The sequence below is a fragment of the Rattus norvegicus genome, chromosome 1 (genome assembly GCF_021556685.1).
Source record: "Rattus norvegicus strain SHRSP/BbbUtx chromosome 1, alternate assembly SHRSP_T2T, whole genome shotgun sequence".
Classification (NCBI taxonomy): Eukaryota; Metazoa; Chordata; class Mammalia; order Rodentia; family Muridae; genus Rattus; species Rattus norvegicus.
This window is the reverse complement of record NC_141534.1, coordinates 92557501-92581210: the sequence shown is the minus strand read 5'-3', so window position 1 is coordinate 92581210 and position 23710 is coordinate 92557501. Positions and strand designations below refer to the sequence as shown.

The following is a 23710-nucleotide window of genomic DNA, read 5'->3' as shown; positions in this document are numbered from 1 at the left end:
AAGCTGGATTAGATGCAAGCTCATTCCAGCAAAGAACTCATCGGGGGAGATGCCTATGGCAGAGTCCTAGACCTTAGCACAACCGACTCAGCCATGGAAGTACTATTCAGGCCATAAACAGGTAGACAGCACCTCCCACCCAAAGGAGAGCATAGAGCTAATCCTGCACGGCCACGGCTCGGGGAAAGTCTCTAAATGTGCTAACCTTGCCTGTTGGCTTCTGTGGTTCTGCTTCTGACTAACTGTTCTCATTAATTGAAGTATGTCAATCCAGGATACGGGTTTTGAGCTTCAAAAGCTCACCCTGAGAAAGTGGTGGTGGTGCATGTCTTTAATCCCAACTCTCAGGAGGCAGAGGCAGGTGGATCTCTGTGGGTTCAAGGTCAACCTGGTCTACAGAACGAGTTCTAAGGCAGCCAGGGCTACACAAAGAGAGACTGCCTTGAAGAGAGAGAGAGAGAGAGAGAGAGAGAGAGAGAGAGAGAGAGAGACAGACAGACAGACAGACAGACAGACAGAAAGACAGAGACAGACAGAGACAGAGACAGAGAGACAGACAGAGACAGAGACAGAGAGACAGACAGAGACAGACACAGAGAGACAGAGACAGAGACAGAGAGACAGACAGAGACAGACACAGAGAGACAGAGACAGACAGAGAGACAGAGAGACAGACACAGAGGCACAGAGACAGAAACAGACAGACAGACTGACAGGTCTACACTGGAATCCTGAATGCCCAGTATAGTCACCTGCCAGGAAATAAAGACTTTGTATTGGCTAAAGCTGTGTTTGAGTGGCCTTCTCTGGTGGATACCCAACATTCCTTCTCTTGTTGTATCACATCACAAAAGCACACCTCATGTGTCGTAACACTTAAGACTGGTATGTCTGGGTCCTGGTGTCTCCTAGGAAATCTCCCACTAACTTTTCACTTGGCAGTCTTGTTGATGGATCCTTTAGAACCCAATGGAGGATCAGGGAGACAGATCACTGGGTAAAAGGGCCTACCACCAAGCCTAAAACCCTGAGGTTTCCAATCTCAGGGACCCACAAGACAGAAGGAGAGAGATGACTACTACAAATTGTTTCTGACTTCCACACACAAGTGCCGTGACCTGCCCCATACACACCAGATAGATAAATAAAAATAAAGCACCAAAAAAAAAAAAACCTAAAACTAATCCAAAGAAACCCAGTGGAGGTCTGGAGGCATAGGTCAATGTAAGGCTCTTATGTGGGATGTGTGAGGCCTTCTGTTCTATTTATTTATTGGTAAATTTATCAGTTAGGCATGGGGCTCCACCTCTGTGACCTCAACACCCCTGAACAGAAAGAGCTATAAATGAAATACTGTCTCAGAAAATACAGGGTTTGGAATGTAGCTCAGTGGTAGTGCCCTGCCTAGAATCTACTAGTGAGAGCCTAAGGGGGGTGGTTCATCCACTCAGCTCTTGCCTAATACAGACTCATTAGCGTGATTCCATAAGGCCCCAGGTTCTGATCCCAGCACCAAAGAAATATTGATCAATAAACAAAAAACGATCAAACCCTATCTTTCCAGCCCAAAGCCCACTATGATCTTTAGAATAATGAGCAAGTTCTTCCACTAGGCAGATCCCGATCCTGCCTGGGCCTGCCCATGTCTGCACTCATTCCAGTCACAGATGTGTCTCCCCACAGTTACCCCTGCCTGCCTCTGAGTCTTTGCATGGCTGTTTCACCTGCCTGGAATGCTCCAGCCACGTGGCTTATTGTCCACTTCCTTAGCTCTCTAGCTTAACCCCAGAGACCTTCCTTATCACAGGCTCCGAATGCAACACTTCCATGCCTTGCTGTTTCCTCAAGGTCCAACCTACTTCCTCATAAGTACTTTTATCACTGTTTTTCTGTCTCTTAAAAATAGGAGACCAGGGGCTGGGGATTTAGCTCAGTGGTAGAGTGCTTACCTAGGAAGCACAAGGCCCTGGGTTCGGTCCCCAGCTCCGAAAAAAAGAACCAAAAAAAAAAAAAAAAAATAGGAGACCCAGGGCTGGAGAGATGGCTCTGTGGGTAAGGGCATGCACTTGCTGATCTTGCAAAGGACCTAAGATTGATTCTCAGCACCCAGTTGGGAGGTCACACCATCTGTAACTCCAGTTCCAGGGGACCTGATGCCCTCTTCCGAATTCTGTGGACTCCTGCACTCACATGTGACACAGAGATACTGAAGTCAGGCATACACACACACACACACACACACACACACACACACACACACACACAAATAAATGAATAAATATTTTTAATAAAAGTAAGAATGGGGCCCTGAGAGGTGGTGGCACACGCCTTTAATCCCAGCACTCAGGGGCCCGAGGCAGGAGGATCTCTGTGAGTTCAAGTCCAGCCTCGTCTATGAAGGGAGATCCAAGACAGCCACAGCCACACAGAAAAATCCTGTATTGAAAAACAAAAAGAAATTAAAAATTAAAAAATGGGAGCTCATTGAGCAAACTGAGTTGTGATCTCACTTTCTCATGTGGAGCGCAGTTTTGTCTTTAATTCTTTTTTTTTTTTTTTTTTTTGGTTCTTTTTTTCGGAGCTGGGGACCGAACCCAGGGCCTTGCGCTTCCTAGGTAAGCGCTCTACCACTGAGCTAAATCCCCAGCCCCAATTCTTTTTTTTTTTTAAAGATTTATTTTTTCATTTATTATATATAAGTACACTGTAGCTGTCTTCAGACACACCAGAAGAGGGCATCTGGTCCCATTACAGATGGTTGTGAGCCCCCATGTGGTTGCTAGGAATTGAACTCAGGACCTCTGGAAGAGCAGTCAGGTCCCTTAACCACTGAGCTGTCTCTCCAGCCCCTACTTTTGGTTTTGTTTGCTTCTGTGAGGTGGTCTCGCTACATAGCCCAGGCTAGTCTTGAGTTTCTTGGTTTCTTTTCCTGCCGCAGCCCATCAGGTACTTGAGTGATGAGTTTCAATTTGACATGAATCCCCTTGATTTTACCGACCTTAGTGAATCTATACAAGGGTGTGATGTGTATGTATGCATGTGCATGTGTGCCTGCCTCCACAAACACAGATGCATGTGCCCTTACATGTGTGTGAGGAGGCCAAAGGTAGAGGTCAAATGTCTTCCTCTCTGCCCACCTTAATTTTCAACTATTTATTTATTTATTTAATTTTTGCTAAGGGCTTTTTTGTTGTTGTTGTTGTTGTTGTTGTTGTTGTTCTTTTTTTCGGAGCTGGGGACCGAACCCAGGGCCTTGCACTTCCTAGGCAAGCGCTCTACCACTGAGCTAAATCCCCAGCCCCTGCTAAGGGATGTTTTTAAAATGTGTCTAGGCGTTTTGTCTGCTTGTATATTTGTTTGCACATCATGCTCCTACCTGGTCCCTGTAGAGGCCAGAAGAGGGCATCAGATGATCCAGAACAGAACTGGTTGTGATCCGCCAAGTGTGTACTGGGAATTGAAGCCACAAGTCCCCTGGAACAGCAGCTAGTGCTGCTAGCTGCAGAGCCCGTCCTCAGCCCCTCCACCTCATTCTTTGAGATAGGGTCTCTCGCTGAGCCCGAGGCTCACAGTTAACGGTAGACTGGCTCGCCGGCAAGCCCCAGGGATCCACCCATATTCACCTCCTCTAGAGTTACAGGTGCTGACAACCACGCCTGACTTTGACTTAGGTAAAGCGCTTGATATACCCGAGTCGGAGCCCCAGTACTGGGATGGACCTGTGTACCCCAGTGTAACCTCCCTTGTAGCCCACCACCCACCAGAGACAGCGGGGGAAGTGGACGTGTTTAGGAAGGGTCTTTGGAGAAACTTCCATCTCTGTCGTCTGGAAACCAGCGGTTGACTTCACAGCCCAGCAGGTCAGCTCGATCCATTCACAAACACTTCACAGGTAGACCAGCAGTCCAGTGTGGTAGAGTCGGGTTAGCAACAGTAATGGTCCAAACTAGCAAAGGCGGCAAGTCTCAGCCTCAGCTTGAGTCAGTTGGAAGGACCAACAGGAACAGCAGGAGAGGTTCTCAGCTGCGCCTCTCTCAGGAAAGCAAAGATCAGAGAAGACTCAAGACCCACAAGCATTGCACAGCTAGCTGTACTAGCAAGCCAAGCTCTGTCTCCATCACTCCAGGGAGTCCTGTTTATACCCTCCTGTGGGGTGAGTTTGAGCTACACTGCTGTGTGCTCCCGGTAGGTCATGCTTCCAGCCACCTGCCCAGGGAAACTTTGGATCCATGAATGAAAGATACACACACACACGCACACACGCACACACGCACACACGCACACACGCACACACGCACACACGCACACACGCACACACGCACACACGCACACACGCACACACGCACACACGCACACACGCACACACGCACACACGCACACACGCACACACCCACACTAGCTTATTTTTGTTTTTGGTTCTTTTTTTTCGGAGCTGGGGACCGAACCCAGGGCCTTGCGCTTCCTAGGTAAGCGCTCTACCACTGAGCTAAATCCCCAGCCTCACACTAGCTTATTTTTGAAATGCCTTGGCTACCTCAAAGCTGAGCACTCCTAAACCTTCCCCTGCTAGTATGCTTTTCCCTCCTGTACTCCTGGCACAACACCTTCTAAGTCTACTTTTAACTTTGCTGCCCTGTTACCTTCAGTGAGGTCCAATGGTCTTTGCTGCTGCCCAAGACGCTTCTGGGCAGCCCTCCCGGGGCCGCTTTCTTTTTACACCTAGGTTTCGGATGCTCTTCCCTCTGAAGCTCTAAATCTCATCCATCTCCCCCACACACACACCAACCCCCAAGTCATGGCAATTCTGTGACTCTACGTCTTCTCGTCTTCTCCTCTCTCCTGTGTCCCAGCCCACCAACTCTAAGGGTCCCACCCCGTCTCCCTTTGCCCAACCATTGGTTGCTGCCATTTTTATTGATTGTTCAAAAACCAGTTGGGGACAAGGACCTTTAGTGTTTGTACACGAAGATTCCCAACTGAATCAAAGCATTAGAACCAATCTCTAACACCCTCCAAACATCGTGTGTCCTCCACGTGCCTTGCCTCAGCACATGCCTCCAATCTGCCCACGTCTGGGGAGTCCCAACAAACGAAACTCAACTATGCAATGTAAGGCGGACCAATACCTGCGTGTTGTTAGCGAAGAATCCCCCATCACGTGTCCTTTCACGTGCTTGATTTAGCAGAACATCCTCTCTCCTGTGTGTGCTTCAGCAAAATGTTCCTTCACGAGTCTGCCTTAGCCTTTCACATGTGTCCACTTTAATGAAACGTTCCTTCACGCATTCACCCCAGCAAAACACCATCCAAATAACTTTGCAAAGAACGCTTAAGTTTCTACTTCACCCCAGAAATGCCATTTTTTAAGTCTAACGTGTGGCAGGCCTTTTCCATGGGTTGCAGCAACATCTGAGATATCCCCCAGGCTCTTCTCCCAGTGCCCACCCATCAGAGAGGACAGATAGGCAGGAAGCATAGAATTGTGCAATAAATCCATCATGGCAATAAACGGGGCATGCTGCCAACGAAAAGCACCGAGTAAGCTGGGTGTGGTGGCGCGTGCCTGTCACCCAGCACTCTGGAGGGTGAAGCAAGTAGGACTGGGAGTTCAAGACCAGCCTTGGTGATATAGTGAGACCATTTCAGAAAAAGAAAAGGGGAGCAGCAGATTGAGGAAGTAGAGCGAGGTTAGACCAGAAGGAGCTAGAAACCCGATGTAGAAGAGGAGGGAGGAAAGAGGTGGGGCTGAGGGAGGTGAAGAGGCTTGGGACAAAGTGCTACAGAAGGATGCTCCAAGGCCTGTGAGGGAGGTTTTGGGGGATGAGAAAAGGAAAGCTGCCTAGGGAGGTGATGATACGGTCGGAGGGGGTGGGGGTGGGGTTATGAGGGATACTTGTAAGAAGCCCGTGGCTTTATCTTAAAGGCTGAGGCAGAAGACAAGGATGCAGCTAGGTGGCAGAGGGAGAGGGAAGGAGGGAGGAGAGAAGGAAAGGGTCAGACGGGATATGGGATTAAGAAACACCCTGTGGCTGCTGAAAGGGAACTATGTCAGAAGAGGCAATAGACTCAGCCCACTGAAGGAGCAAATTACAGTTGGGATCCAAGCGGCAAAGGGCAAGGCTGAACCCGGGTGAGATTGAGAGAGGCGGACAAGTAGGAGAGAGGATCGTAAGACTGAGCTCTCCCAGCATCCCATGTAACTCACCCCCATTAAGGTTCAGGAGGACCCCAGGGCTCAGACTAGGTGGCCGGTTAGATGCCAGGGCTGCCACACCATTTGAAGTGAGATACAAACCGAACGGTGCTTACGGTTAGGACTGTGAGCGTCCAGACAGCTGAGGGGCTTGGAGTTGACAGTCAGAGAAGTGAGGAGTCTAGAGGGTAGGCAGGCTCAAAGTCATCCTCCTAGATCCCAACCAAGAGCTGGATTGGAGGCAGGGATGTCGAAGGAGGAGTGGTGGATATGGAGAAGGGCAAAGGGGGGGAGAGAGATGCCAGGAAGCGAAACGGGATTCTGGGGCGACCAAAAGCAGTTCAATGATTTGGTCCAGAAGCAGCCTGACTAATGGAGAAGAGAGCTGGGTACTCAGAGGCCATCTGAGCATGCCCTCTATGGCAAACACCTAGAGGCACAGAAGTAGACATGCGGCAGAGCCAAAACACTAGCTCTGGATCTACAAGGGCTAGAGAAAAATATCCCTGAGGCGGAGGAGCAAACAGTACGGGCGCCAAAAATCCCCGGCACCTTGTCTTTTGGGCCACCTTGTGCAAGGAACTACGTGCACTTTGACCTAGGTCATTCTCTCACTAGCCTGCTGCATCAGTCTGGGCTGTCCTCATACCCATCTCACAGCTAGACATACTGAGGCACAGGAAGACAGGCCTTTGCCTATTGCCCACAGTCACAGGACTGGGCTACAGCTGGGATTCTCACTTCAGTCCTCTGCTGCCACCTCTGGATTCCTGCTTCTGTGTTCAAAGGGGTGGGTTTGGGTGTCGATGTGCCCTCCAATGAGTACCCTGCCCCTCCGTGTGCCCATCTAGCAGTGACCTTCCTTTGTAAGACTTCTCCAGCAGGCAAGCTCCTGACCCAGCTCATCTGAGGGTACCTGTGGGTAGGCAGCATGCCACTGCATGTCTCTACCTGTCCCAGCTTCTGTGTCAATGCCATCAGAGAGAGAGAGAGAGAGAGAGAGAGAGAGAGAGAGAGAGAGAGAGAGAGAGAGAGAGAATGTGTCCTTGTTCAAGCTTCCGTGAGTGTGAGGGGAATTGGAGGAGGCTTGGGAGGCTGGGCTGAGGGTGGAGGCCCAGAAAGGGGGTTTGGAGGGGGGCATCTTGGGCTGAGAGGAGTGGAAATGCTACAGGAATGTTTACCAGACCCTGAGAGAGTCTAGGGGAACAGCACCCATCCTCCTAACTCACCAGCCCAGGATCGGCCTCTGCCACCATGAGCCACCAAGGTCTCCTTCCTCCTTCCCAGCCTCTCTCCAAGGCGCCTGGGCTCCTTTAAGACTGCAGATCCGTACTCTTCACTTCTAGTTAACCCCTCCAAGTCCCAGTGGCCCCGAGGCTGGGGCCCTAGTAGGCGGAGGCAGAGGGGGAGCCAGGGGCGGAGAAAGAAGTCTGGGAGTGAGAGAATGAGGCAGGGTAGCCGGGAAGGCGGCTAGCTAGCTGCGGAGGAGTTGAGCCAGCCGAGGGGCTCCCGCTGTGCCAGGCGGGCAGTGCCAAATCCCAGGAGCCCAGAGGTGGGGGGAGGGCCGGGGACAACCCGGCCCTGCCCCCTTCCCTAGTAAGGTGCCCATCAACTTCGGAAGAAAGTTTGGCATCAATCTCAGCCGTTGTGACTTGAGGATGGGCAGGGTCCCGCTGGCCTGGTGCGTGGCGCTGTGCTGCTGGGGGTGTGCAGCTCCTAAGGGTGAGTGATGGGGTCTCATTGAGGCAGAGACACAGGCTGATGGGACCCAGGGCAGGGGGCAGTGAGGAGGTGGGAGCTGGCTGGCAGGTGTTGGGGGTGCCGGGCTGGTTTAGGGAGTTTCCTTGGGACGACAGAGTGCTGGCTTGGGGGTGGGGTTGGGACTGAAAGGCACAGACTCAAAGAGCCTGGGGTTAGGGAAAGTAACTCCGAGAGAAACAGAAGAACAAGAAGCAGAAACCAGGAGGGCCAAAAGATGAACTGGGCAGAAAGACAGTCAGAAGGAGCTGAGGGAGAGCTGGGGGCTGAGGAATCTGGGTCCTAAGGGAGGGACAGATGGAACTAGAGGATCCAGATGTCGGGAAGGGATCTTTCCCCAACAAACACAGAGGAAGACTGGAGAAGGAGGGCTTGGGAGTCCTGGGCCCCCCTTGTCACTGCTGTCCCCCTCCACTTGTTCTTACTCTGCTGGAGTGTTCTCTCTCTCTCTCTCTCTCTCTCTCTCTCTCTCTCTCTCTCCTCCCCTTTCTTCCCCTTCCCTTCACTTCTCTGCTCCGTTCTCTTTTCCTCTATGTCCCAGTGCAGACTGTGAAGTCCCTAGAGACCAGAATGGCAAGGACCGGCCCTGCCAGGCCATCCAGAGCGGGGGAGGCTGCCAGATCCCAGGCCTTCTTCCCAACAGACTGGACATGGGATGGAAGCCGGACCTCAATCCCCTGGGAAAACTCCCATCCTCCCCATGCCTCCACCCCACCCCCCTCTGAGATCACTCTACAACTATGTGGGGTCCTGGCAACAGTGGGCAGATAGAGAAGGTGGACCAGATGAGCTCGCTAGCTGTGGGGCTCTAAAACATGCTCTTTACGTCTCCCCTGACAGACACACAGACCGAGGCTGACAGCCCATTCGTGGGGAACCCAGGGAATATCACGGGTGCCAGAGGACTCACAGGGACCCTTCGGTGTGAGCTCCAGGTTCAGGGGGAGCCCCCTGAGGTGATGTGGCTTCGAGATGGACAGATCCTAGAACTGGCTGATAACACCCAGACCCAGGTGCCTCTGGGCGAAGACTGGCAAGATGAATGGAAAGTCGTCAGTCAGCTCAGGTGTGGCACCTGTCGCTGACCAGTGCTCTCCATACACGAAGCCCTTCCACACCAAGCCACGGGGCAGCCGGGGCAGCCGTTCCACCTGGGCTGGGAATCTCCACCTGACCACTTACTGGGCACGTGGCTCTAAGCTTGTGATATGACCTCTGGGTTTCGTTTTCCTCTTCTGTAAAAATGAGTTAAAAATAGGACCTACTTCAGCCTCCTATAAGTTTCCTGTCCAGACCCCCCCCTCCTTTCAGTTCTGCTGACCCTCCCGGTATCCAGCCCTGATCCCCGGCCTTCTCTGTCCCTCCTCTTCCCTTCTAGAATCTCAGCCCTGCAACTTTCAGATGCAGGAGAGTACCAGTGTATGGTGCACCTGGAAGGACGGACCTTTGTGTCTCAGCCTGGCTTTGTAGGACTGGAAGGTGAGTTCTCCGGTCAAGTTTCTGCGGGGGTGACAGGTGACAAAGAACTCAGGAGTTTTTCCATGGGGACATCAAGTCCAGAGACGTAGGGAATCTTTGGAGTTGGGGAAACATGGGAGGCCATTCATTATGGGGGATAGGTCTAAGGGAGATTCTATGTTCCAGAGGAGAGAGACTTGGGGAGCTTTTGGATGTCCTGGGGAATCAGATATGCTTAGAGTAGGACCTTCTATTCTAGGAGTCAAGTGCATATGAGTTAATTCTCCCATTATTCCAAGTACCTCATTTCTTCATTAGGAAAGGGCTACAAGGAAAGCCAGGCATCGTGATGCACAAATATAATTGCCACATTGAGGAGGCTGAGGCGGCGATCTGTAGTCTGAGGCTAGTCTGGGGTACATATCAAGACCCTCAAAAGAGAAGACCTGGGCATGGGAACACACACCTTTAATCCCAGCACTGATAAGGCAGAGGCAGGAAGATCGCTGTGAGTTCAGTCCAGCCTGGTCTACATACTACATAGTGAGTTCCAGGAAAGTCAAGGCTCTGTAGAAAGACCATATCTTAGAGGGGTGGGGGTGGGAGCAGGAGAACAGGAAGAAGGAAAGGGGCAGGAAGAGGGGGAGGAGGAAGAAGAAAAAAAGGAAAACAAGAGATGAGGTGAGAATTCTACCTGCCCTGGAAAATGTCCAAGATGACCAGGCATAGGCTGGAAGCACAGGCCTAGGCATAGGAGCACAAAGGATCCCATGTCTGAAGGTGATGCAGGTGTCCTAAGGGACCATATGTAAGGGACAAGTCAAAACCCTGCAGGGTGGATCTAGTGTTTAGCACCTCCAACATCCTAATGGTTATCGGAGGCCCCTGAGAGGCTCAGTGGGAACCAAGCTTCTGTCACGGACCGCCCAGGTCTCCCATACTTCCTGGAGGAACCTGAAGACAAAGCTGTGCCTGCCAACACCCCCTTCAACCTAAGCTGCCAGGCCCAGGGACCCCCGGAACCCGTGACCCTGCTCTGGCTTCAAGATGCTGTCCCTCTGGCCCCAGTCGCAGGATACAGCTTTCAGCACAGTTTGCAAGCTCCAGGTGAGTCTGAGAGCGTGGGCCGAAGCAGGGTAGCCAGGGCCCTTCATTCGATGTGTCTGTCCACTTGTCTTCTGTCTCTGTCTTGTTTCCCTCCCTGTGATTTTTTTCACCTGTCTGTTCCTTATCCTTCTGTCTCTCCATCACTGTTTTGCTACTTCACCCAGTCTCTCTCTTTCTCTGCTCACCCCAGCAGCCTCCCTGCTCACCCTAACCTCTTCCTGCTCACCCCAGGTCTCTCTCTCTCTCTCTCTCTCTCTCTCTCTCTCTCTCTCTCTCTCTGTTCACCCCAGCCTCTCTCTGTTTACCCCAGCCCCCGCCCCCGCTCACCCCAGCCTCTCTCCTCTCTCTGTTCAATAGCATTCTTTGTCCCAAATTTCCTCTAAAGCTGTTTAGTGGCCTAAGTGTGTAGGCCTGGTGCTCCCTTGTCAGCCCTGACCCAAGCAGGGCATCAGAACGAACCAATTCCCTCCTCTGTCCACTTCCTCATTCGACCTGCCCAGCCCCTGCTCTGAAGTGTCCCCTAGGCCTGAGTCTCTGCTCAGCTGAGGTTTCCTGGGAAAGCAGAGCCCAGACTAGACCAAGGGAGGGAAAGCGAGCAACAGAGAAAATCCGTTAGAGAAGACAAGAGTGAATGCTCATGCCTGTAACCCCAGAACTTGGGAAGCTGAGACAGAAGGTTTGCCACCAGTTTGAGGTATGTCTAGCTGACAAAGTGAGTTCTGGGCCGGCCCTGTCAATGAAGAAAACCAAAGGGCTGAGGCTGTTAACCAGTTGGTAGAATGATTGCCTTAGTATGCTCATAGCCCTGTCCCTTCAAAGCACTGTGTAAACCAGGTTCTGTGGTGCACGCCTGCGATCATAGCACTGGTGGAGGTAGGACAACCAGAAGTTCAAGATCATCCTCAATTATCAAACTCAAAGCTAGCCCTGGCTACACGGTGAGTTAGAGGCTAGCCTTGGGCATGGTGAGGAAGGGAAATTAAAAGAGAACAGGCCACCGAAGTGACCCTGCGTGGAGAGACACATTGATAATGTGGTCTGAATGACAGGACCCCTACTTCAGAGTGGCCCTCCCTTTCTGTACTATACAGATTGGGCATTCTGCTTAGGGCCACATGGTAGTCAGAGACAGAGCTGGGGGACCTTGAGTGACCCTTATCAAGGAAGAGGAGATGTAGGCACATAGAACAACTCCCGGAAGAGTAATGGCTTCCTAAAACCCCACCTGCTGCCTCTCCGGGGAGGTCAGGAGGGGGTCTTTCAGTGTGGAGGCAACGACTCACATTCCCAGCATTCTGGGAGCCCTGAGTGTGCAAGGAAGTGTGATGAGCACGCTGGCCCCCCAGAGGGGTGACTCAGGCCTGAGGCTCGAGTAGCCTGGTAAGGCTAGGAAAAGGGCCTGAGTCAGCCTGGCTGGGCAAGAAGGGAGGAGGGGAGAGAGGGGGCCCACAGGTGTGAGAGGGTCTTCTGGGTCTCTTGGTGTGTTCTGACAGGAACAGAAGCATCTGCAAAGAGGTGAGGAGTTCCGCATGTGTAGCCCTGTCCTCCCGGATTGGTGGATCCATCGGCATCCACCGCTCTGTAGGAGAGAATGTGCTAGTGGGGGCCAACCTCTGTGGCTCTCAGGGTGTGTCTCTGTAGCTGTCACTAAAGGCCAACTTTGTCTTGTATCAGTTTTCCTCCTGTGCTCTGTGTTCACGGCTGTTGATATCGTATGAGACCAGAGCTGTTGACACCGTGTGGCTAGCTTACCACCTCTGTATATATATATATTTTTTTCTTTTTTCTTTTTTTCGGAGCTGGGAACTGAACCCGGGGCCTTGCGCTTGCTAGGCAAGTGCTCTACCACTGAGCTAAATCCCCAACCCCTATGTATATTAAGGGAACCACATCAGTTCACAGGAGTGCACCTGGGGTTGTATGTACTGTTGAGAGGTCTCAGTCCCTTGCAGGATCATGATGCATATGGATGTGGCCGCTTGTGCCTGTAATCCCAACACTCAAGGAGGCCAGCCTGGGCTATACAAGACCCTGTCTCCAAAGGGAGAGGGAAGATGCCTGTGTGACTAAATTGGTATGTTTCTTTTTTTTTTTTCTTTTTTTTCGGAGCTGAGGACCGAACCCAGGGCCTTGCGCTTGCTAGGCAAGTGCTCTACCGCTGAGCTAAATCCCCAACCCCAAATTGGTATGTTTCTTAGTGACCATCAAAGGAAAACCATGAGCCAGACGGGTGCTGTATGCCTTTAATCCCAGCATTCGGAAGACAGAAGCAGGCAGATCTCTGTGAGTTTGAGGCCAGCCTAGACTACAGAGTGAGTTCCAGGACAATAGACAAACCCTATCACTCCACCCCCTCCCCCCCAAAAAAAGGAAAGAAAGAGAAGTATGACCATCATCATAAAATTCTGTCTTACTCAGTACATAACAAAGAGAGAGACAGAGAGAAGTAGACATTCACAACGGAGTATTAGTATGCTCCTGTGTTCTCTGGGCTCTGTTACTGACTCCTACTGATTCTTGGTGACTGAATCCCAAGCGCTCACCTGTTACCCATGTATCTGTGCCAACCCATGCATATGTGGCAGTGTCCTCATCTTGCGGTCTCTACAGAGGGCCTTTGTGGCTGCGGGATAACTGTGTTTCCCCATCTGTCTGTGTTCCCATCCGTCTGTATCTCTGTTTTGGCACAGATAAAGCCCCCCCTCCTCCACCCCCGTGTGTGTGTGTGTGTGTGTGTGTGTGTGTGTGTGTGTATGTGTGTGTGTGTGTGGTGTGAGGAGTCAACATCAACTTTTAGTGCTTCCTGGCAATAACAATTGTGTCTATTTGTCTGTCCCCTTCAACACTGGCATGTGTTGTTAGGAGCACAGAAGTGTGCTCAGTATGTTCTCCATATTGACATCTGGATATACTACTTAGCCAGGTGTTTGCAGTGGATGTGTGCAGGTCGGAGTGTGTGCTTATGTGCTCCTCCCCACACGGACTCGTGTGTGTGTGTGTGTGTGTGTGTGTGTGTGTGTGTCTGTGTCTGTGTCTGTGTCTGTCTGTCTGTCTACTGGGCTATGCCTCATTGTCAATCTCCATGTGTTTTCCAGTAAGTCCCGGGGCATTTATGTCACTGTGTTTGGGACAGCATCCGCCCTGTGAATAGTGTGTAGCTTAGCTAGTGCTGCATTTCTCTGTGTTTATATTTGTGCTAATAACGGCCCCTGTGTACTTAAGAGTGATTCACTGTCGGGGGAGGGGAGGGTGCTTTGTAAAGGAATTTTGTCCGTTTGTGCGTTTGTGCGTGTGAGTGCCTCTCTGTCCCTCTCTATCTGAGTCAGGGCGTGTCCTCTTCTCCCTCCATCTCTCTCATTCCCTCGGAAAAGCCAAGGGTGGGAATGAGCGGATGGGGTGGGGGCGGGGCAGTACATCTGGAAAACACATCTGGAGTCCACAGGCTTTTGTGTGGTGGAGGGCAGGGGAAAAGGGTCCCAGACCCCTCAACCCATCCCAGTGGCCTCATTTCAGATGCAGCCCCTGGGGCATAGGAATGGGAAATCCCAGGCTATGCCCACCAGGACAGGCCGGAAGTAGAGGGTGGGGGGCGCCCCGGTGACTCAGGCGGGGGCAGGAATGTTGCGGTCGGAACAGAACCGAGCTCCAGAACCACCCCCCCCCCCTTGCTCCGGGGCTGCTAAGGCTGGCCCTTGGCTCCACGTGCCAGGTGGCTGGACGTGATCCAGTGTTCGCCCCCTCAGTCTGCCGTCCCAGGGCCACGCATCCCTTCCCCGGCCGCGGGGGCTGTGGCGCGGGCACCTGACCTTGGCTGGGAACCGCAGCCAGCTGGGGCAACTGGGGCTAGGGCGCTTCCCTACCCACCCCCTTCCGGCCTTCGAGACTGATTTTCCCCTGTTCCACTCCCTCTGCTGACTGAGAAAAGGAAACTTTGTGTCTGCCGAGCGAGGTCGCCCTCCAACATACCAGGTGGAGGGAGCACCACGCTCGCACAAACGCAGATGCCACAGTACACAAGTACATGATGTCCTCAGACTTATACAAGCCATGAAACACAGATGGGCAAACGCACGCACGCACATCCACATCCACCAGTCTCAGAATTGCAGCCCCAATACTAAGAGGACTCTGTGCACATGAGTGTTACATATCTGTGTGTTTGTCTGCTTGTGCCTGGAGTGTTTGTATTTGTACACACTTGTGTGTGTACCGTGGTGACAAAGTTGCTCACACAGAAAGAGTGGGTACACAAACAAGGCAAAACAGACTTAAGACAAACACCCTGGCCCACAAACCTTTCCCAGACACACCAAGACATTTATTCAAGAACGCATTAACTGGCTTGCTTGCCTGTTACATAATCAGGCTCCCTTTTCTTCCTTACACACCCAAACACAGATGCACACGCATGTGCTCATTGGCTTATAAGGCCTGGCTTTGTCGGCCTGTCATTCCAGCTACTCCAGAGGCTGAGACGAGGATTATTTGTTCAAAGCCCTTCTGACCTAAAGGGTCTGTTCAAGGCCAGAGGGTCTGTTCTGGGCAACTTAGTGAGATCCTATCTCCAAAGAAGAACTAAAAGGAAGGCTGGGAATGCAGCTATGAGACATCTGCCTAGAATCCATCGAGGAGGAGCTGGAGGTGTGGTTCATCTGTAGAGCATTGGACTAGCATGCCTGAGGCCTGTGCTTGATCAGAAAGATCCATGGGGGCTGGAGAAACTGCTTAGTAGATAAGAGCACTTGCTGCTCTTACAGAGGAACTGAGTCCAGTTCCCAGCAACTACTGGGAACTGTAGATGCCATCTCACATCCTTCTGTATGTGTCTAGCTCCTGGGACCCCCATACCCTCTTCTGGCTTCTGAGGGCACCTGAATACATGTGGTAGTCTCTCTCTCTCCTCTCTCTCCTCTCTCTCTCTCTCTCTCTCTCTCTCTCTCTCTCCTCTCTGTCTCTCTGTCTCTCCCCCCTCTCTGTCTCTCTCTCTGTCTCTCTCTCTGTCTCTCTCTCTCTCTCTCTCTCTCTCTCTCTCTCTCTCTCTCTCAAACTTCACTCACAGCCATGCAGTGATGGCACACATCTTTGACACCATCACTCCAGAGGCAGAGATGGGCAGATCTCTGTAAGTTTGAGGCCAGCCTGGTCTACAGAGAAAGTTCCAGAACAGCCAGGACTACACAGAGAGAGACCCTGTCTTGGGGGAAAAAAATTCATCCATTCGTTCAACAGACATTTGCAGAGTACCTACTGTGTGCCAAGCCATGCTGCCACCAAAGGTTCCTTAAACAGACACTCCCTGCTCTCCTAGAATGGAGAGTCTGAAAGAGAGTCCTAAGAAACAAACGTGATTCTTGAGCAACGTGTGAGCATGCCGGCAAAGGGGAGAGAAAGCAAAGCCAGGCTCCAATTCTACGGAGATTAGTCAGGGGCAGAGCAACTTAGGTGTGTCATCTGAGAAGCCAGCATGAAGGAGGGAGGGTGAAGTCACATAGACATCTTGTGAGAATACAGTGTGTGCGAGAGAGAGAGAGAGAGAGAGAGAGAGAGAGAGAGAGAGAGAGAGAGAGACCCACCAGAAGCAGACCGAGCTGAGAGAGCAGATGCAGGAGACAAATTTATCAATGAGCAAACACATGTACATGACCATACACTATGTCCATTGTTTGTGTCTCTGTGTAAATCTGTGTAGGCTGTGAGTGATGTTGGTATACGGGCCCCCTGACCCCTTTCTCTGCAGGGATGGGATGTTCCTTCCACATGTCTATGATAAACTTTCTCCTCCCCATACCAAGGACCAGTCATCTTTCCTTTCCTTTCCCTTTTATTTCCTCTACTCCTTCATGTTTTACCGTCTGAGTTTGAGATCTCTGTCTCAAACTGCCAGTGAGCTTGAATTTGAGATCCTTCTTCCTCAGCTCGCCCATTGTCTGGTACGACAGGTGTGTACCATCTGGCTCTGTAGATGTCAACGCCTCATGAGTCTGAGTGTTCGTCTGTGTACATACGTACATAAGCATGCTTGTTTCTCTCTGTGTGTGTGTGTGTGTGTGTGTGTGTGTGTGTGACTGTGTGACAAGGTGTGGGAGTCCTCCCCCCTGTAACACTAGGCTTTCTCCTCTTCCTCCCCAGGCCTGAACAAGACATCTTCTTTCTCATGTGAAGCCCACAATGCCAAGGGAGTCACCACCTCCCGCACAGCTACCATCACAGGTGACAGCAAGAGGACTCAGGGATCTTGGTGACAGGGGTATGGGAGGCTGGATTAGAGGTCAGAGGAGAAGGCAGAGGGAAGGTGGAGGGCACTGGAGAGAGGTAACTAAGAGTCAACCTTCCCTCATCTCCCCACAGTGCTCCCACAGAGACCTCACAATCTCCACGTGGTTTCCAGACATCCCACGGAGCTAGAGGTAGCTTGGATCCCTAGCCTGAGTGGCATCTACCCGCTCACCCACTGCACCCTGCAGGTGAGACCCTCTGACCTGGATCACTTAAGTCTCAGCCCTCCCTCTGTCCATACCCACAAGCCTACATCATCTTCCCTACGGAAAACCAGCCCTTCCGCACTGGTTAACCCAAGGCTCACCCACTTCACCTGTTAGCTGTGTGAATTTGAACAAACCCCAAAGACCATTCTGGACTTCAGTTCTCCCATCTATAAGATGGGCGTGATGCTAATATTTACGAGCTAGGAATGAGAATTCAGTAAATGAAGGCAAGTAGTCAACTTAAAACAGTGTCTGGGGGTGCATTATAGACTATTAGCTGGTTTTATTGTTTTGAGTATTAGTGATATTGATGGTAGCCAGATTGGAAACTCTAAGTTGTCAGGACTTGTAGCTATGTCTGTCACAACCCTATGCTTACTGTCTTCACTCTGACCACTCTGGATTGTTTCTGTCTAGAGTAGGTCTTTCCCTCTTTGATATTTGGGTTCTCTAAGGACAGTGCTTTTAGTCATATAGTCACCTCAATGTTATATAGCATAGGTCAGGCAGATAAGGCTGTTCAATGGAACATATAACGGCACAGTTGAAATGGTACAGGCCTGTAATGCCAGCATTTGAGAGCGAGAGGATGGAGAGTTCAAAATAGCAAGACTGTCTCAAAATAAAAGACTTAAAAAGCTAAAAGTATGGCTTAGTGGTAGAGCCCCTGCCTAGAATCCCCCAGTGAGGGGCTGGGGGCGGGGCTCAGTGGTAGAGCCCCTGCCTAGAATCCCCCAGTGAGGGGTTGGGGGTGTGGCTCAGTGGTAGAGCCCCTGCCTAGAATCCCCCAGTGAGGGGTTGGGGGTGTGGCTCAGTGGTAGAGCCCCTGCCTAGAATCCACCACTGAGGGGCTGGGGGTGTGGCTTGAAGTAGAATGCATAGAATTCACCAGGGAGGAGATTTTTTCTTTCAAGGTATGAGACTGAGAGATCCTGAAAGGAAAGTGACCTGCGCCCCCACTCCAATCCCCCTAGCCAGAAAAACGAAACTGAGGTTCAATCCTGGCATTTCACCTACTTGAAAGATCTCAAATGTCCAGTGGAGCCACAGCTGCCCTCCTACCCACATCCATGCAGTGTCCAAAGAAAAGCAGAAGTGTGGGTTCTTCCTTCTCCAGGTCTCACTTCCTGCTGCCCACAGGCTCTGGCTGGACAGTTCCTGAGGGAGGGTCATGGCTGTCCCAGGGAAAAGAGAAGTGGGAGTGATTTTGAGCCCACTGTCTGCCCTTCTCCCCTTTGTCCTGGCAGAAGTTCCTCTTCCTGTATGTCACTGTAGGTCAGAGAGCAGACTCGTCCCCTCCTGCTATCCATCCTGACCTGCTTCCTTCTCCTCAGATCTTGTAGGGCCAGTGTCACCCATGTTACTCTGGGAAAGCTATTGAACGTCTGGGCCTTGACCTCCCCATCTGTAAAGCTGGAATGAGAAAAAGAATTGAACCTCTAAGTGGACAGGAGGGATTTATGTGATTATCGGGGTACAGGCTTAACAAGGGACTTAGCATACAGTAGGCGCTTGAAAAATATTGACTTTTAGGGCTGAGGTATAATTTAGTGGCAGAATGTTTGCTCAACATTGGTGAGAACGTTGGGTTCATCCCCAGTCGTGCCAAAACGGGGGCTTAGGGATAGGTCTCAGTCAGTACAGTGCAAGCTTGAGGGTCTGAGTTTGATCCCCAGAAGCCATACAAAGGAGCCGAGCATATTAGAACACACATGGAATCCCAGGGCCAGGGCAGATGGGGACGATGGATGCCTGGAATTCACTGGCTGGCCAGTCTAGCCAATCAGTGGGTCCCAGGTCCTATTGAGAGACCCTGTCCAAAAAAAAACCAAGGTTGGTGCCAACAAGAGGGCTCACCAGGTAAAGGTGCTTGATGTCAAACTTGACAAATTCAATTCCCAAGACCCAAACAGTAGAAGGGGAAAACTGACTCACATAAGTTGTCCTATAACACACACACACACACACACACACACACACACACACACACACACACACACACATAATAGCAACTATAAAAACAACAACCACCACCACCAGACATAGTAGCACATGTCTTTAATCTCAGCTCTAGGGAGGCAGGGGCAGGGGTATCTCTGGAGTTGAAGGCCAGATTGATCTCTGAAGCAAGCCCAAGTAAGCCAGGGACACATAGTTACACTGTCTCAGAAAGAAAGAAGTCAGGGAGGGGACAAGTTGACGTCATTGTAAACAAACGAACCTACCTATCATTGACTTTGACACATGACAAATAGAGTCCCCTTGTCACTCAATGGTGAGCAAGATATTGGCTTTTTCGCTTTAATTTTTTTTTCAAGACAGCATCTTACTATGCTGCCCAGCCTGTTCTTGAACTGGTGATCCCCCTGCCTCACAGAGAGCTGGATTATATAGCTGTGTGTCACCACACCAGCTGCACAACTGTATTTAACGTTTTGGTTGATTGGTTGGTTGGTTGGTTGGTTTGGTTGGTTGGTTGGTTGGGTTGGTTGGTTGGTTTGGTTGGTTGGTTGGTTTGGTTGGTTGGTTGGTTTGGTTGGTTGGTTGGTTGGTTGGGTTGGTTGGTTGGTTTGGTTGGTTGGTTGGTTAGGTTGGTTGGTTTGGTTGGTTGGGTTGGTTGGTTGGTTGGGTTGGTTGGTTGGTTTGGTTGGTTGGTTGGTTTGGTTGGTTGGTTGGTTGGTTGGTTTGGTTGGTTGGTTGGTTGGTTGGTTGGTTGGTTGGTTCAGTCCTTCAGTTGTTGCTTTGAGGGTTTTGCTTATGGGTGTGTGTGATACTAGGGATACAGAGTGTGCTCTGTACCACTGAACCACTCCTTCAGTTTGTGCATTTAACCTTTAAACAACCTTTCAAGGCATCTCTGGTCCTCTAAATGAGGAAACTGAGGCTCAGAAAGCGGGAGGGGGTGGGGGAAATCTTGCCAGAGGTGGCTTTTGCAAGTGTGGTTTCTTTGCTTTGCAAATCTGGATGCTCATCGTTGTCCTTTTGTGGAGCTACAACATACAGTCACACACACACACACACACACACACACACACATACACACAGACTCACATACACACACACTCACACACACACTCACAACTCTCACACACACTCACACACACATACACACACACTCAGACACATACATACTCTCTCTCTCTCTCTCACACACACACACACACACACACACACATCCTTGCGCAGTTATATAGTCACACTAGGACCACAATCAAGAATAGTGTAAACTGTCTTCTGGTCCTCATGTCTTTCCCTACATTCAGGCTGTGCTGTCAGACGATGGGGTGGGCGTCTGGCTGGGAGAGTCAGATCCTCCAGAAGAGCCCCTCACGGTGCAAGTATCAGTGCCCCCCCACCAGCTTCGGCTGGAAAAGCTCCTTCCTCACACCCCATATCACATCCGGGTATCCTGCACTAGCAGCCAGGGCCCCTCACCTTGGACCCACTGGCTTCCTGTGGAGACCACGGAGGGAGGTAAGAAAGTCTTGGGAGGAAGATACCATTGGGCTTTGCTTTCATTGGTCCCATCCTGAACTTTCCTGTCACCCCTTTACCCCACAATGGCCTTAATCTCCTTGACCAGCCCCTAACCCCTAAGCTCTGCCCCCTGGCCTCTCTCCAGATCTCTCCCTGTGCTTCCGCTCGTGGAAGGCCTGCACGAATTGCGCACGCCTGTGCTCTTTGCAACTTGCCCCACTTCCTGGGAACAGGGGAGGGGGTCAGGAAGAGGTGGGGGTACCAGCTTCCCTCTTCCATGTCCTCCAGTGCCCTTGGGTCCCCCTGAGAACGTTAGCGCCATGCGGAATGGGAGCCAGGCCCTCGTGCGTTGGCAGGAGCCAAGGGAGCCCTTGCAGGGCACCCTGTTAGGGTACCGGCTGGCATATCGAGGCCAGGACACCCCCGAGGTGGGTGCTGCTGGCTGGGTTAGGGTGGAATGGTTGTGGGAAGTGGGAGATGGGGAAGAGATAACAGAGTAGACACAGGCAATTGTGGAAATCGGCCACTACTATACTGTTGTACTGGGCCACTGAGTGCGCATGCCGCTGAGGCGCACTCCGGAAATCCTAAATGGGTCCACGAAGAAGGGGCTGAGGAATGTCTGTCTGTGAGCCTTGTAAAAGCACCTCACTGGACTTGAGGACTGTAACTTTTACAGCATTTTAGGGATGAGACACTTCCTAATTTATACAGATGTTTTATCTGGGCTGGCTGTACCCCAAGGTGTGGGGGGGGTGAGAAGTTAGAAGGGGTTGGATGAGAGCAAAGAGATGAGAATTAAGTTCTTCTACAAATGCTGAGCTGTGCCTGGTGCCAAGCACTCTTCTGAGAACCTGAGGATACAGCCAGAGATGAGGCAGAATCCCTGTCCTGTGCGACCGATGTTCCGGAGTGCATGGGGCTAGAGATGTGGGGACCAATGTGGAAATGAGGGGAGAGGGTGAACAAGGGTTGAGTCTTAGGAGTTCTGGATGTAGGTGTCCCTTCTGATGTCGCCTCTGGACTTCCTAGGTACTTATGGATATAGGGCTAACTCGAGAGGTGACCTTGGAACTTCGGGGGGACAGGCCTGTGGCTAACCTGACTGTGTCTGTGGCAGCCTATACCTCAGCTGGGGATGGGCCCTGGAGCCTTCCTGTGCCCCTAGAGCCCTGGCGCCCAGGTAACTCTAAAGCCATACCCAGCCCCCTTCAAGATGTCCTTAGGATGGTCTCTTCCTGGCACCCTTGTTCCCCATGCCTCTGAGTGCTCCCACAGCTTAGATTCTGTTGCTACCCTCAACCTGACACAGAATCCCCCTCAGCCGCTCACTTATGTCATGTCAGTCTTGCCCTCTCTGAGCATGTCTCCCCTCTGTCCTTTCTCCTCACAGGGCAAGGACAGCCACTCCACCATCTGGGTAAGGGCTTTTGTGCCCCCTTTCTCTGCCTTCCCTCAATATGCAGGGAGAGCCTCCTCACCACACAACTACCTTTTACACACCCCTGCCATGCATCCCAAATATATCGCTCTAACTCTTCCCTTGTTCAGTTTGTGTGGCCCCTGAGGGAGGTGCCTAGAATGGCCCAGTGAATGGTATGGGAGAGTGAATGAATAGATTCACAGGCACATGCATATGTAAGGAGTGAATTAACATACACTGGGCGGGCAGGTGGATGGATGGTGCATGAATGCATAAGTATATGGAGACTGGGTTAACAGACACTTGGATGGGTAGACACATGTGTGGGGATAAAAAGACTGAAGGATAGATAGCCAGGCATGGTGGTATGTGCATTTGATCCCAGCACTTAGAAGACAGGGGCAGGTGGATCTTTCTAACTTTGAGGCCAGCTTGGGCTATGTAGTGAGTTCCAGTCCAGCCACATAATAAGACCCTGTCTCAAAAAAATAATAATTGAAGGATAGGTAGATGCATAAATGGATGGACGCATGAAGAGTGAATGGTCATACATAGAGATGAATTCTTACAGACACAGGCCAAGGGGTGGACGGAATGTATAAGGGATGAATAGACAGATCAACAGGAGGAAGGGAGGGGGACGGAAGAACGGAAGGAAAGACAGGAGAGGCAAGAAGAGAGATTCTCTCCTTCAAATATTTCTTCAGCAATTCTCCAACCTTCTTCCTACTTCCATTGCAGCCCCCTAGCACTACAGAGACACCACTTAGAACCCAGCTCACTCCTTTAAATGCTCTCACATACCCCCCTTCCACGTCATCGACCCTCCTCTCGTGCCTCATGACAACCCTTCTTTCCTCACACATGCCCTTTGCACACTCAACTCTCACAGATGCCCATTGCTACCTTCTCCTTGTTTTTTGACAGTGGGACTCACTATGTAGCCCCTGGGTGGCCTAGAACTCTACACAGTCCAGGCTGGCCTGCAACTCACAGAAATCCACCTGCCTCTGTGTCCTGAATACTGGGCGTATAGGCATGTGCCACCATGCCCAGCTATACCTAACATCTATATGCAAAGTCTGTGTGTGCCTTCTGTCCACCCCATGGGACCCACTTGTAACTACTGAAAAATGTTCAGTCCTCAACTGTCTTAAAACCTTCATCTGCTTGTCCAGGAATCAGGAATTTTACTCTCCTTATCCTAAACAACCTTACGTACAGTCTTACTATCTTCTTTCTCTATGTCTCTCTGTCTATGTCCTCCCTCTGTCCTCCTCCTCCTACACACACACACACACACACTCACACACTCACACACTTACACACACACACATGCAAACACGGGCACACACAGGCATGCACAGACACATACACATGCCTAGAAACAGACACACACAGCACTCAGACACAGAGACGTACATAGACACATGCACACACACACACACACACACACACACCTACCTCCTGGTACTCCTAACACACACATGACCAGTCATACTCCAGTCCCTCCCTGCTCTATGCCTGTCCTTTCCTCTACTGCCCCATGCCCTTCCCGTGCTCCTCACCTGCCAGCTCACGTTTAGTTTGTGTATTTTGCATGCTCACTGCACACTCTCCCCATGCCCGATCACATCCCTAAGGATCACTCCTCACTGCCTGCCATGGCTGGTGCACACTTGCAACCCCAGCCCGTGGGAGGGCTATGGAGGCAGAAGAATTAGTTCAAACTGCCTGAGCTACAACAAATCTTGACTCTAAAGAGAGAGAGAGAGACAGACACAGACACAGACACGGAGACAGAAAGAG

At 51.2% G+C, this 23710-nt stretch overlaps 1 protein-coding gene and 1 long non-coding RNA gene across 10 annotated transcripts in view; one reads left to right on the top strand and one right to left on the bottom strand.

Annotated features, from left to right (window-relative positions):
- Positions 1 to 2267: 2267 nt before the first annotated feature.
- Positions 2268 to 7508, bottom strand: LOC120096893 (uncharacterized). 6 transcript variants are annotated; one of them, XR_015650087.1, is made up of 5 exons: positions 7423 to 7508; positions 5127 to 5244; positions 3762 to 4206; positions 3377 to 3450; positions 2268 to 2436 (listed from the first exon to the last, which is right to left on the bottom strand). It is a non-coding gene; the product is annotated as an uncharacterized LOC120096893 (long non-coding RNA). The 6 variants fall into 6 exon arrangements; XR_015650095.1 differs by having other exon boundaries at positions 3762 to 4033; XR_015650092.1 differs by lacking the exon at positions 3377 to 3450 and having other exon boundaries at positions 5127 to 5276.
- A 123-nt stretch (positions 7509 to 7631) lies between these two features.
- Axl (Axl receptor tyrosine kinase) overlaps positions 7632 to 23710 on the top strand; it is a 31112-nt gene continuing 15033 nt past the window's right edge. The window contains exons 1-10 of one of the 4 annotated variants that reach the window (XM_087555039.1): positions 7632 to 7915; positions 8792 to 9017; positions 9330 to 9430; positions 10340 to 10516; positions 16646 to 16726; positions 16865 to 16980; positions 20265 to 20475; positions 20767 to 20906; positions 21511 to 21661; positions 21872 to 21898. In XM_087555039.1, coding sequence (XP_087411165.1) covers positions 7852 to 7915; positions 8792 to 9017; positions 9330 to 9430; positions 10340 to 10516; positions 16646 to 16726; positions 16865 to 16980; positions 20265 to 20475; positions 20767 to 20906; positions 21511 to 21661; positions 21872 to 21898 — 1294 coding nt within the window. In that variant the 5' untranslated portion in view covers positions 7632 to 7851. 4 annotated transcript variants of the gene reach the window in all.